This window comes from Tamandua tetradactyla, chromosome 11, assembly GCF_023851605.1.
Source record: "Tamandua tetradactyla isolate mTamTet1 chromosome 11, mTamTet1.pri, whole genome shotgun sequence".
Lineage (NCBI taxonomy): Eukaryota > Metazoa > Chordata > Mammalia > Pilosa > Myrmecophagidae > Tamandua > Tamandua tetradactyla.
Genome location: NC_135337.1, coordinates 101,536,061 through 101,551,144, shown reverse-complemented (window position 1 = coordinate 101,551,144; position 15,084 = coordinate 101,536,061). Strand labels below are relative to the sequence as shown.

The 15,084-nt window shown below is 45.2% G+C and overlaps 1 protein-coding gene across 1 annotated transcript; it reads right to left on the bottom strand.

The window, feature by feature from the left end:
• Window positions 1-12,068: 12,068 nt before the first annotated feature.
• Window positions 12,069-14,636, bottom strand: LOC143649759 (calcium homeostasis endoplasmic reticulum protein-like). The gene is given in 8 exon segments (XM_077119679.1): window positions 12,069-12,205; window positions 12,208-12,467; window positions 12,550-12,693; window positions 12,771-13,077; window positions 13,080-13,119; window positions 13,121-13,311; window positions 13,314-13,469; window positions 13,472-14,636. Coding segments are annotated over 8 exon segments (2,400 nt in total).
• Between the last annotated feature and the right edge of the window lie 448 nt (window positions 14,637-15,084).

Here is a 15,084-nt window from a genome sequence, read left to right as displayed (position 1 = left end):
TAAATATTTATGATTGTTATGTCTTCTTGTTTAATTGTTCCTTTTATTAGTATATAGTGTCCTTCTTTGTCTCTTTTAACTGTTTTACATTTGAAGTCTAACTTGTTGGATATTAGTATAGCCACTCCTGCTATTTTCTGGTTGTCATTTGCATGAAATATCTTTTCCCAACCTTTCACTTTCAACCTATGTTTATCTTTGGGTCTAAGATGTGTTTCCTGTAGACAGCATATAGAAGGATCCTGTTTTTTAATCCATTCTGCCAATCTATGTCTTTTGATTGGGGAATTCAGTCCATTAGCATTTAGTGTTATTACTGTTTGGATAATATTTTCCTCTGCCATTTTGCCTTTTGTATTATATATATCATATCTGACTTTCCTTCTTTCTACACTCTTCTCCATACCTCTCTCTTCTGTCTTTTCGGTTCTGACTCTAGTGCTCCCTTTAGTATTTCTTGCAGAGCTGGTCTCTTGGTCACAAATTCTCTCAGTGACTTTTTGTCTGAGAATGTTTTAATTTCTCCCTCATTTTTGAAGGACAATTTTGCTGGATATAGGAGTCTTGGTTGGCACTTTTTCTCTTTTAGTAATTTAAATATATCATCCCACTGTCTTCTAGCTTCCATGGTTTCTGCTGAGAAATCTACACATAGTCTTATTGGGTTTCCCTTGTATGTGATGGATTGTTTTTCTCTTGCTGCTTTCAAGATCCTCTCTTTCTCTTTGACCTCTGACATTCTAACTAGTAAGTGTCTTGGAGAACGCCTATTTGGGTCTAATCTCTTTGGGGTACACTGCACCTCTTGGATCTGTAATTTTAGGTCTTTCATAAGAGTTGGGAAATTTTCAGTGAAAATTTCTTCCATTAGTTTTTCTCCTCCTTTTCCCTTCTCTTCTCCTTCTGGGACACCCACAACACGTATATTTGTGCGGTTCATATTGTCCTTGAGTTCCCTGATACCCTGTTCAAATTTTTCCATTCTTTTCCCGACAGTTTCTGTTTGTTTTTGGAATTCAGATGTTCCATCCTCCAAATCACTAATTCTATCTTCTGTCTCTTTGAATCTATCATTGTAGGTATCCATTGTTTTTTCTATCTTTTCTACTTTGTCCTTCACTTCCATAAGTTCTGTGATTTGTTTTTTCAGTTTTTCTATTTCTTTTTTATGTTCAGCCCATGTCTTCTTCATGTCCTCCCTCAATTTATCGATTTCGTTTTTGAAGAGGTTTTCCATTTCTGTTCGTATATTTAGCATTAGTTGTCTCAGCTCCTGTATCTCATTTGAACTATTGGTTTGTTCCTTTGACTGGGCCATATTTTCAATTATTTGAGCGTGATCCGTTATCTTCTGTTGGCGTCTGTGCATTTAGACAGATTTCCCTGGGTATTGGATCCAAAAGTTTGGAAGATTTTCCTCTGAAATCTCTGGGTTCTGTTTTTCTTATCCTGCCCAGTAGGTGGCGCTCGTGGCACACGTTTGTCTGCGGGTCCCACCAGTAAAAGGTGCTGTGGGACCTTAAACTTTGGAAAACTCTCGCCGTCCCGGGGGGTTCGCTAGCCGAAGCGGCTTGAGCCGGCCCAGGGTCCGAACGCAGGTAGGGTTGCTGGTTGCTGCAGCCCGGGAAAGAGCCCATCCGAATTTCCTAGTCGGCCCTGGGCGACAAGCGTGGTGAGAGGGCGCCAGCGGCAGCGGCCCGCCCGGGAGAGTGCACGTTCCCCGGGAGTCACGGGTTTGGAAGGGGCCCCCCCACCCGTCATTGTTCTCCGCGGCCTGGGGGTTTCCGATCCAATTCTCTCAGTTGGCCCGGGGGGTTGCGCTTGGTGTGGGCACCAGCCGCCTTGGTTTCAGGGGACCGCCTCTCCAATTCTCCCAGCCGGCCCGGGAAGGGGGAAGGGAGTAACTCCGGCCGCTTCCCGCCCCGCCCGGTGAGGCCCGTGCGCCTCGGCGATCTCACCCGAGCTGCTTCTCTCAGCCAGCCAGCCGTTCCAGGATGGGGTACGCTGTCTTTTTTATCTCTGTTGTGGCTTTGGGCGCTTTCTGTATCGTTTCGAGTCCCCTAGTAGCTGCCCTGGAGAAGAAACTAAGATCCGCGCGTCTTACTAAGCCGCCATCTTCCAGGAAGTCCCAGCATTATTTCTAATAGCCAAAAAGTGGAAACAACTCAACTGTCCATGAATAAAAGAATGGATGATAAATGTGTTATGTCTATACAATGGCATATTGTTTGGTTATAAAAAGGAACAAAGCACTGATAAATGCTGCAGCATGAATGGTCCTTGAAAACATTATGCTAAAGGAAAGAAACCAGACACAAAAGCCCACATGTTGCATGATCCCATTTATCCAAAATATGCAGAAGAGGCAAATCCATAAAGAGAAAAAGTTAGTGGTTGGCAGGAGTGGAGACTGACTGCTGGCAGCCATGAGGTTTCTCTTTGTGGTGATGAAAATGTTCTGGAATTAGGTAGTGGTGATTGTTGCACAACTTTGTGACTCTGCTAGTAACCACTGAGTTGGATACTTCTTAAAGGGTGAATTTTATGACATATGAATTTTTTTCCTAATCTAAGGTAGAGAAAAGGATCATAATGTGGAGCAAAATAAGCAAACACCACAATCCCAGTTATATAAGTTGCAGAATGCAAAACCAAGCTGCAGTGTTCAGGGACCCATGCTTAGGTGGTAAAGCTATCCCAAAAATATAAGAAGTGACTATCTTAAGAGGCAGGGTTGTGATTCCTTTGGGCATCTGGGGGTTGGGTTTGGAAGGGGCTTACAGGGGCCTTCTGGGGGCTGACAATGCTGCACTTCTTGGAGAGAGGGTGGTTTTCTGGCTGTGCATTTGGAAGTAACTCAATAAGTTGTGCATTTATGTAGTGTGTACTTTCCTATGATGTCTTATATTTCACAATAAAAGTTCTTTTTAATTTGTTAGAAAAAATCCATGTTTAGGACTACTACAATTTGCTTAATCATTTCCATTTTGTTGGTATTTTGATTGCTTCCAATTTTTCATTGTTCTTAACAACACTGCAATTAACATTTTTGTGCATAAATCTCTTTCCACATTTTTAGTATTACCAACTCAGGATAGATTTTCATATAGGGGAACAGCAAGTCAAAGGATTCAAATATTTTTAACTGATATTATGAAGCCTCAGACATAGTGTGCCTTTCTTGTGTTCCATGTGGGTTATGTCAACCCAGTGCTCCAGTTTTCTCGGCCTTTTGAACTCCAATTCTTTCTCTGTGGGTGTGAGCTGTCCCTGCAATGCACCCATCGTGCTCACAAGCAAGTCGCTGCCCACTCAGGTGCAAGTGGTCAGTCCCAGATGCCTTCTCTGACTGCCCCAGGAGAAGCCCAGCGGTAAGGAATCCAAACCTTGGGGAGCAGAGGCTGTGCAGTTAGAGCAGGGGACAGATATCAGTTTGCATGGTCAGGTTCTCTTGATACATTTGACGTAGATGGGAGGAACCAAAATGATACTAAGGCAAAAGGAAAATAACACCCCTGCCCTGCCTTATCTTCCTACCTACAATGGACAAAAATTCATCAATGAACAAAACAAATGTCCCAATACAGTGTAAACATGTCATAAGGAGTCAAATATGTGAACATTTATATTAAAAAGCTATCATTTTGGCCTATCAAATTAGCAAATTATTTTAAATGATGTGTATTAGCATTACCTTAACCAGCTAAAAGCCACTCTCACATCCTAAGAATGCAATGTACGTGAATCAAAACATTCTAGAGGGAGATTTGAAAGTTTGTTTTCAAACATTTTCATCACTAATTCTACCTCTCAGACTATATTTTAAGGAAATAATTGAATGTGGAGCTAAATTTATGTTTGAGAGCAATAACTGCAATACTAAGGAAGGAAAATTTGAAACAATATAAATATCTAAGAATAGGGAAATGATTAAATATATTATGGTACAACCATTTGGGCTACCACAAAATCATACTTTGGAATAAATTCTGTCAATGTAAAATGGTCATGATGTAAATTATATTGAGTTCAAAAAGCACAAGAAAAACTACAAGCATGTGTATGCAAATCACAGAAAGCTAAAAGGTTGATGATTTTTCAAAGAGGTCAGAGAATAGAAAAACATTTTAAAAATCTCAACAGTGAACATGTATGTGTGCCTGGGAAGAAAATTGTTAACACATGGGAATGCTGCTATTCTCCCCAGAAATAGCATGTCAGCCCATGTCATCAGACCAAGAGAATGAGACAGTAGAACAGGATAAAGGACTTTTTTTTCAGGATGAAAAATGAAGACAAGGGGTTCTCTGTCAGACATAGGCAGCTCTCAGGTTAAGGCCGAGGGAATGGGAGCTGTGGCAGGTGATGAGTTGACTGCTGTTGCATGGAAGCCCTGCCAGAGAGGCTGATTTTAGCACAAGAAGTTATGACAGCTTTTGAAAACCATGTCCAGAGAGAATGTCCCTCATTCTTATGAGGAGGCTACAGGGGATGGAAAGCTGTTCACATCCCACGTTGAATGCTGGGAATGTCCAATAAAGCACTTCATGGTATGAACAATTATGGGGGCCCTCTGATAAGAGTTACTGTCCAAAAGAGAGAGAAAGAAGGAGCAAGAGAGTACTTGGGAATAAAGTATTGTGAAGGATTTACTGTTTACTTTTCAAAGAGCCTGAAATATATCTAAGGTGAGCTGTCATCTGTAAAACATTCACAATGGGCAGAAAAGACCAAGGATATACATTTTCCCACATGATGTCCTTAGAGTATTCCATTTTAAAAGTGTTTTTGGAGTCAACATGCATATTGATGTGCTGTACAAGACTAACCATTACTCTAAAATTGTCTTACTTTTATTAGTTCTTTTAAAGCAAATTCTGTTTCCAGTTCAATTAGAAAAAAAAAATAAAACTCCAGGTAACTCATGTATGTAATTTAACATGCTGAATAGTACAAGTCTCAAAGAGAAAAACAAAGGCTGCAATCCCTTGGCCTCCTTTTCACTAAGCCCCAGTTTTGCTGTCATGGAGAGTGATTCTCCTTCCACAGCCTCAGGAGTGAGTGGGATCCTGAGCTTTCAGATAGGCTAGAATCCATGCAAGAGCCCATTCTTGAGCAGATCACCAATGAGACCCATCCAGTTTCCTCTTGGCTAGTCTAGTTGCCTCTAGGCTCCTCCAGTTTCCTGTAGGTTCCTCTAAGTTCCTCCAGGCTCCTCTATGATCCTCTAGGTTCCTCTAGGAGCCACTAGGCTTTGCTAAGCCCCTCTAGTTTCTTCTAGGCTCCTCTAAGCCCCTCTTGGCTCCTCTAGTTCCCTCTTGCTTCCTATGGACTCCTCTAGGCCCCTTTAGTTTCCTCTAGGCTCCTCTAGGCCCCTCTCATTTTCTCTATGCTCCTCTAGTTTCCTCTAGGCAACTCTGCTTTCCTCTAAGCTCCTCGAGGTTTCTCTAGTTCTCTCTTGACTCTCCTAGTTTCTTCTAGGCTCCTCAAGGCTCCTCTAGGCCCCTCTAGTTTCCTCTAGGCTCCTCTAGGCACTTCTAAGCCCCTCTAGTTTCCTCTAGGCTTCCCTAGGTTTCTCTAGGCTCATCTGGTTTCCTCTAGTTTCCTGTAGGCTCCTCTAGACTCCTCTAGGCTTCTCTAGTTTCCTCTTGACTCCTGAAGGTCTTCTCATTTCCTCTAGGCTCCTTTAATCTCCTCTAGTTTCCTCTAGGCTCCTCTAGGCCCCTCTAGGCCCCTCTAGCTTTCTCTAGTTTTCTCTAGGCTCCTCTAGTTTCATCTAGTTTCCTCTAGGCTCCTCTAGGTCCTTCTAGTTTCCTCTAGGCTCCTCTAGGCTCTTCTAGGCCCCTCTAGTTTCCTCTAGGCTCCCCTAGGTTTCTCTAGGCTCCTGTTGTTTCCTCTGGTTTCCTGTAGGCTCCTCTATGTACCTCTAGTTTTCTCTCAGATCCTCTAGTTTCCTCTAGGCTCCTCTAGTCTCCTCTAGTTTCCTCTAGGCTCCCCTATGCCCCTATAGTTTCCTCTGGGCTCCTCTAATCTCCTATAGCTTTCTCTAGGTTGCCTGGTTTTCTCTAGGCTCCTCTAGGATCCTCTTGGCACCTCTAGTTTCCTCTAGGTCCCTCTAGGCCCCTCTAGATTCCTCTAGGCTCCTGTTGGTCCCTCTAGGCTACAGGTCTCTTCCCTTCTTCATTATCTCTGCTTCTGTGGGACTCACAGTATCTCAAATTGACCCAACACAGTGAGACCAGAAAACTGGAGGAAATTGAATGCAGGTAGGGAAAAGATTGGCTGTGCCAGTGTGGATTTTCTTTTTAGACTGGGGTGAGTTGCAAAGGTGGAGGGACACTGAACATCCAATCATTGAGAGTTATAGTCTTGTCAAAAATAGTTAACTAAGCAAAAATAAATAAAAATATAAATACTCAAATGATAAAAAGAAATGCAAAATGAAATTGTATAATTGGCTTATAACATATAAAGAATTATTTCATGTATTATTAACAAAATATATGCAAATTCAAACTATGACATAATCTATTTTCACCCCACAAATTGACATTGAAAAGGTTGCTAGCACTGAGTTTCAGGGGGCTGGGGTTGGGGAATAAATGTTCACTTTAATAAAATGTTTAATGAGAAGAAAAGTATTGCAACCTTTTTAGAGAGCAATTTGTGATTAACATTAAATTTCTTTAAAATACGCATTCTCTTGAACCAGCAATCCTACTTTTGTGAATTTAATCTTAGGAAGTTATCGTGAACATTTCTAACATTTAACTTTTGATGTAAGAATGTCTTTGACAGAGTTTTAAAAATGCAGTTACATTGAGATATATTCACATACCGTATAATCAGTAGACAATCAGAGGTTCAGAGTATCATCACATAATTGTGCATTCATCACCACAATCAATTTTTGAACATTTCATTACTCCAAAAATTAAAGGTAAGAATAAAAATTAAAATGAACAACCAAACATCCTATACCCTTATTCTCCCATATTATTTATTTATTTTTGTCTTCATTTTTTTCTCATCTATTCATTCCCTGGATAAAGGGAGTATCAGTCACAAGGTTTTCACAGTCACACAGCCACACCATGAAAGTTGTATAGTTAAACAATCAAATTCGAGAATCAAGGTTACTGTATTCCTATTCAACAGTTTAGGTATTTCCTTCTAGATATTGTAATACACTACAAACTAAGAAAGAATATCTATATAATGCATAAGAATAAACTCCAGAATGAATTCTCTATTCTATTTGGAATCTCTCAGCCACTGAAACTTTATTTTGTCTCATTTCTTTCTTCTCCCTGTTGGTCAAGAAGGCTTTCTAAATCCCTTGATGCCATATTCCAGCTCATCCCAGAATTTCTGTCCCACATTTCCAGGGAGATTTACACCCCTTGGAGTCATGTCCACATAAAGAGAGGGCAGTGAGTTCACCTGCCAAGTTGGTTTAGAGAAGGGCCACATCTGAGCAACAAAAGAGATTCTCTGGAATGACTCTTGGGTATAATTATCAGTAGGCTTATCTTCTCCTTTGCAGGAATAAACTTCATAGGGGTGAGTCCCTAGACTGAAGGCTTAAATTGGTTGTCCCCGCTGCTTGTGAGAATATCAGGAATTCCCCAGGTGGGGAAGTTTAATATTTTCTCCTTTCTCCCCAGTCCCCAAGGGAACTTTGCAAATACTTTTTTGTTCTCTGCCTAAGTGACTCTGAGATATATTGTGGCATCACACTTACCTGAACAAACCAATAGGATTTCATATCCTATTCAAGATTCCACGGAATTGTGGTATTCAGGTAAACTGATCATACAAGTTAAATTAGATAGCATGCTACAGAAAATATCAATTTGCACCAAATGAACATGTCTTCCTTTGGTCTAACAAGGAAATTGAACTTTTAAAACACAGTCAATATTTCCTTTTTTAGTCTGATTTACTTTAGCCCTAACTAGATCAACTTCATTCATATCTCTAATTGAAATCTGATCTCTTTTTCAACTCCTGTGTGGGGTACTGCTGACATTCATAGCCGCAGGACTTTAGCTCTTGGTTTCAGGTATCACACAGATACCCAAAATTTTAGGGAATGACCAAGTTACTCACAATGAGTTTAGCATCTCAGAATTTTGGAATAAGAGTGACTGTTGTAGGAGATTACAGCAGAGGATCCTTTACAGTAAACCTTCTCTTGATAAGTTATGCTTTCTAATTCAGAGTCTCAGAGTTTGCACAATATAACTAGCTCATGTTAGTGAGGTGTTATAATATTTGTCTTTTCAGTTCTGGCTTATTTCACTCAACATACTGCTCCCAAGATTCATTAACCAAGTTGCATGCCTCACAACTTCATTCCTTCTTGCAGATGCCCAATATTCCATTGTGTGTATACGTCACTGTTCATCAGTCTATGTAACCTTCCTTCATCAGTCTATGTACCCTTAGGCCCTTGCACATTGTGAATGCTGCTGCCATAAACACCAGTGTGCAAATATCCATTCATGTCCCTACATTCTGTTCTTCCATGTGTATGTCCAATAATGGGGTTGCAGGATCATATGGTGACCCTGTGCTTAGCCTCCTGTGGAGCCAACACACTGCCCTCCAGAGGGGCTGCACCACTCCACTTTCCTACAATCAGTGAACAGGTACATCTCTCTCAACATTTTCTCCAGAACTTTTATCTTTCTGTTTATTTTTTAAACAGTTTTATTCACATGTAGTATAGTTCATCCCAGGTAAATAATCAATGTTTCCTGGTATAGTTATGCATTCACCACCACAATCTACATGTGGACATTTCCATTTCTTCTGCAAAGAAAGAAGAGGAAAGAAAATGAAGAATAAAAAATAATAGAAGATAAAGTGATGATAACAATAAAAAGACCTTTTCCTTATATCCCTCTCTTATTGACATTTAGCTTTGATATACAACCTTTGTTACATTTAATGAAAGATTGCAGTGTTACTGTTAACTACAGACCCTAGTTTGCATTGCATATACTCTCCTATTTTCAATAACTTACAATGTTGATACTCATTTTTCTCCCTCATGTAATAACAGTCTTATATTTGTAACTTTAATCATCATCAAGATCCAATCTAGGTTTTAATAAGTCTTTATCATTATCTTACCTTCTGCTGTCATATATGTTCCTTGCCTTCCTCTTTCAACCATATGCACACTCAGCTTTGTTCAATGAACTTACAATATTGTGCTACCATCAGATAGTATTGTGCCTTCCATTTCCAGTCAATTCTGTTGAACATTCTCTACTCTTTCAGCATCAAAGGCCCAACCTCTACCTTCTTTCTATCTTCTGATAACCTGTGTTCTCATCTTCAACTGTCAAATTTCACTCATTAATGTTATTCATATTAATGAGGCCATGCAAAATTTGTCCTTTTGTTTCTGGCTAATCTCAGCATAATGTCCTCAAGGCACACCCACATGCTGCATGCATCATGACTTTATTCTCATACTTACTGACAGTCTTCATTCCCACACTCTTCTCTAAACCCCTGTCTCCTGCATTTTCCTATCTCCCTGTGATGCTCCCTTTAGTATTCCTTGTAGAACAGGTCTCTTGTTCACAAACTCTCAGTGTCTATTTGTCTGAAAACATTTAAAACTCTACCCCATTATTTAAAAAAATATTTTTATTGAGAAATCTTAACCATGCATTCTATACATAGTATACAATCAATGGCTCATAATATCATGACATAATTGCCTTTTCATCACTGTGATCATTTTTTTTATTATTTGCATCATTTCAGAAAAAAAGAAAATTCATACATACCATACACCATACCCCTTCCTCTCATTGGCCACTAGTATTTCCATCTATCCAATTTATTTTACCCCTTATCCCTTTATTATTATTTTATTTTTTATACTTTTTTTTTTACTCATCTGTCCATATCCTAGAAAAAAAGAGCATCAGACACAAGGTTTTCACAATCACACAGTCACATTGCAAATGTTATGTTTTTATACAATCACTTTCAACAATCAAGTCTACTGGAACACAGCTCAGCAGTTTCAGGTACTTCCCTCCAACCATGCCAATCCATGATAAACTAAAAGGGGGTGCATAAGAATAACTTCCAGAATAACCTCTTGACTCTGTTTGAAATCTCTCAGCTACTGAAACTTTATTTTGTCTCATTTTTCTCTTCCCCCTTTTGGTTAAGAAGGACTTCTCAATCCCTAGATGCTGTGTCCTGGCTCATTGTGCTATTTATGTCCCAAGTTGCCAGAGAGATTTACACCCTGGGAGTCATGGTCCAAGTAGGAGGGAGGGCAGTGGGTTCACCTGCTGAGTTGGCTTAGAGAGAGGCCAAATCTGAGCAACAAAAGAGCTTCTCTGGGCTGACTTGTAGGCCCAATTTTAAGTAGACTTAGCCTATCCTTTGCAGGAATAAGTTTCAGAGGGGTGAACCACAAGATCAATTGCTTGGCCTATTGACTTAATTGTTCCCACTGCTTGTGAGAATATCAGAAATTCTCCAAATGGGAAATTGAATATTTCCTCCTTTCTCCCCTTCCCCCAAAGGGACTTTTCAAATTCTTCTTTATTCACTCCCTTAATTACTCTGAAATTTATTGGGGCATCACACTAACCTGGACAAACTAACAAAATCTCTGCCCTATTCAAGATTCCATGTACTTACTGTGTTCAACTAAACTGACCACACAAGTTAAATTAGGTAATGCACTACCCAAAATATAAATTTTGCACCCAAGAAACATCTCTCCCTTTAGTCTTACACAGAAGTTGAAATTTTAAAATATAATGTTCTCAAGGTACATCTACATTGTAACATGTTTCATGACATTATATATTCTGTCTTCCAGCTGCATAATATTCCACTGTGTGTATATACCACAGCTTGTTTAGCCACTCATTTGTTGATGGATGTTTGGGCTGTTTCCATCTCTCTCTTTTTTTTTTTTTTTGGAAAAAAGTCTTTATTCGAAGGCAAAACAGTTAAATCCACAAGAAACAGTTACAGCACGTGTTGACATTGTATCTTGAATCAGACACATTTGAACAATTCACAGCTACAGGAAATCCAGAACAAAACCAAATCTATTTTACTACACGGGGCTGAAAAGTTGGAGAAGGTATTGCATCTCATTGAAAAGAACTTTCAAATATGTTCCTGTACAAACACAGTACCGCACCAGCTGCCAGCGAGGCCCAGCACAGCCGATCCCGCGGGCGGCTTCCACAGGGGCAGCTCTCCCCATGGAGCCTGAGATGGGTCCTGGCACCAGGGGCTAGAGTGCAGCCTCCTCCGAGGGGGGACTGGGCAGAGGCACTAAGGATGGGGCGTCTCGGAGGGCCTCCCTCTTCCACCTGCAGCTGCTGAGACCTGCTTCCCATGGCGGGTTCTTCCCACACAGCAAGTGGCTGACAACTGAGAAATACCAACGTGTGCAACGAAAAGAATGGAACTAAGGGCCAGTGTGTGTTACAGGAGCTGCATTTCAAACGATCTCACAGGGGATGGTTTTAGCTTGATAGCAGTCTTCTAAAACTAAACCATGTGGGGTGAAAACGAAAGCCCTGTTTAACTTCGCAAATCAAAAAAGGTTTTGTTTTTCCATTTCTAGGGAGTGAGCAGCAACAAGGCCTGGCTTATGTTCTCTTCACCAGCTGCTCAGCTGAGTGGTCAGAGGCCCACCTCTCCTGGTCTCCTCCGGGCCGGCCCCTCCTGGTTTAAAAGGCTCAGGTGCAACTCAGGGAAGATGCCAAACAGCCCTTCCTTCTGATGCCACATGTCCTTCTCTGGGGACAGAGGGCCTAGCACACCTGGCTTCACTGCAAAGGAGAGCAGGGGCATGGGGTCGCGTGGCTGGCTACACGAGCAGCTGGTCTGTGGGCAAAGCCTGGGCCTTCCATTAGACTGAGCAAGCACAGGCCAGCATCCGTCTCTTCCGGCCGTGCCCTGAAGGAGAGGACTGGTGCACGTGAGCCGTGAGGATGAGCTGGGGCTCTCCCACTACTGGGCCGGAAGGTCTAGCAGCCAGCAGCCCGCGTGGCTCCGGGCGCCTACTTGCACTCGTCCCTGGCCTTCACGCGGGCGATGAAGGAGTAGCTCTTGTTCCGGCGGTAGTTCTCATAGGGGTCATCCAAGGCCACGCCCACACCCTTGTACTGGTCCCACTTGTCCCGCACGTCCCCCCCTTGATGGGGTCCTGGATCCCTTGCTCTTTCACACGAAGGCCACCAGACCCGCTCCATCCCATTTTCACCAGCATCTGATGTCCCTTGTTTTCCTCTCCGAGTCTTGAATCTGGGATGGGTGGAGCTGAATTAGAACCCAGACCAGCCGAGAAAGGCGGGCTGGGGCTCCGTGACCGCGACCGGCGTCTCCTCCCTGGGGAGTAGGACTTGGAGCGGGAGCGGGAGCGAGAGCGGCTACGCGAGGAGCGGGACGGGCTGCGGCTCCTGCAGGGAGAGGGCGGTCAGTGTGAGCCCAGGCTCAGGTGAGGGCGGCACAGGGCTGGCCGGCCTGGGTGGGGCTCCCTACCTGGAGCGGGAGCGGGAGTAGGAGCGCGAGCAGGAGCGGGAGCGGGAGCGCGAGTAGGAGCCGGACGACTTGGAGGACCTGGAGTTGGAGCTGGAGGAGGAGCGCCCCCGGCTCTTGGACCTGCTCCGTGACCGCGAGGGGCCGCTGTGGGGAGACGGGGCGTGAGTCGGGGGACAGCCCGCCCGCCCCCTGGGCCCACCCGCAACCTGGTCCACCCTCACCTGCTCCTCTTCTCGGGGCCCTTCCTCCGCCGGGCCCGCATCTTGGCTCGGAAGAACTCATAGAGGCCGTTCTGCTCCCAGCCCTCGCTATTGTGGGGCCTGTCGTGGGATGGGGGGCTGTAGAAAGCTTCCACGGCAGCCAGGAGCCTCTCGCTGGGTGGCATGGGGGGCGAGAGGTGGATGTCCTTGGGGTCCAGTGGCTTGTACTCCAGCTTCACGAGGGGCACCATGAGCCCTGCAGGCAGGTCGAAGTAGGGCACGTTGGGAACCAGACTGGGATCGTCATGGTTGATGTGGGGGGGCCCTGCCGCCGCATGTGGGGGGGCTGCCAGTTGAAGCCGTGGGGGGGGAGGGCCGAAGTCGGGGTGCTGGGGCCCACCCCAAGGCGGGTGCTCGTTGATTCCAGGGTGCAGCATGCGGTGGCCGGGGTGGTGGTGTGGGGGCCCCATCTCGGCAGGGAGGTCCCCCTGGGGGTAGTCGAAGCGGTGGGGGTAGGGTGGCCACTCGAAGGGGTGGCGCGGGCAGTGGGGCGGCCCCCCTGGTAGTGCGGGTAGGGGTGCTGCTCAGGAGGCTGCTCAGGAGGCTGCTGCTGGCCCCAGGGGGCAACAGGGTGGGGCTGCTCAAACCAGGGCAGCTTGTTGGGGGGGATCTGGTCGTGCAGCCCAGGGCCCCTGGGGCCAGCGGCCGCAGGGTCCGGGACCCTCCCGAGGCATTGTACTCAGAAGAGCTGGGCATCTGGATGGGGGGCTTGCTGTCATCGGGTTGGGTGGTTGGTGGGATGGCCGGGGTGGGCGCTGGTGCCGGGGGCAGCGTGGCGGGGGGCAGCACAGCCTTGACTTCTGCCTCCAGCGGGGGTAGCTGGATGTGCTGCTGCTGCTGCTGGGCCAGGCTGCTGACGAACTCCTCGTGCTGCGCCTTGAGGCTCTGGATCTGCTGCTGGAAGGCCAGCTGCACAAGCTGCGCTGCCGAGGAGAGCTCGCTGATGAGCGTCTCCTGGTACTGGCCGAGCCCCAGGGCTGGGCTCTGCAGCTGCTGGATGATGGAATCGTCAAAGTAGCCGTTCTTCTCCCAGAGCTGCAGGAGCCGGGCGATCTTCTGCTGCTTGTCCTCCTCCACGGCCAGGAAGCTGGTGCAGTAGATGGGAACCACCACCTTCTGCAGGGCGGCCAGCAGCTCCCGCGCCTGCTTGCACTGGCAGTGGTGCAGCACGTCATTGATCAGATAGATGAGGTGGAGCCGCAGCTTGAAGTGCACAGCGTCGGCCGTGATGCGGTTCCAGAGGTGGCCAGCCATCAGCTCGCAGTGTGGTGGGGACTTGGCATTGCTGAACATCCAGTTCTTGCCAGCCGAGATGGCGTCCTCGGTGCACGTGTCGATGATGGGCTGCAGCAGGTTGTCAAATTCGTTCATGTCCAGCTGTGTCTCCTCCAGGAGCTTCTGCATCTGCTGCTCTACCGTGTGGGCCACAGCCGCCATCACCTGCTCCTGTAGGAGGGCCAGCAGATGCTGCTCCTGCTGCTGGAGGTTCCACTGGCTCTGCTGGATGAGCTCATCCATGGAGGGGGCCCCCTGGGTGGGTGGCATGGGGGCAGCAGGGGCAAGTGGAGCCTGGGGCAGGGGTGGCAGAGAGGTGGGTGGCTCCAACTCCGGGGCTTGCTGCTTGCAGATGAGCTGCTGCTGCTCCAGCACCAGCTTGCACTTGTAGTAACTGTAGAACTCGCCTCCAAAAAGAAATGAGAATTTCAGGTTGTCCTTCTGCTTCTCCATTGTCATCTTCTCAAACTCGGGCCCATTACGAGCCACGAACTGGGCCAGCTTGTCGATGACATTTCGGAGCTCCTAGTCGTCGGGCAGCGGCATCTTCATGGCTCCGGCCGCAGGGAACGTCCTCTGGCGTCTCACGATCGCCGACCTCCATCTCTTAATAATCATAAATAATGCAGCTATAAACAATGGTGTGCAAATGTCCATTTGTGTCCTTGCCCTCATGACCTCTGAATATATACCTAGCAATGGGTTTGCTCGTCATGTGGCAATTCTCTATTTAACTTCCTGAGGAATTGCCAAACTGCCTTCCAGAGTGGTTGTACCATTTTACATTCCCACAAACAGTGGACAAGTGTGCCTCTTTCTCCACATCCTCTCTAGCACTTTTTGTTTTCTGTTTTTTAAATAATAGCCATTCTAGTGGGTGTGAGATGATATCTCATTATGATTTTGATTTGCTTTTACGTAAGAGTTTGGTTGCTATTGTAAATGGATTTTTTTCTTGATTTCCTCCTCATATTGTTTATTACTAGTGTATAGAAACATT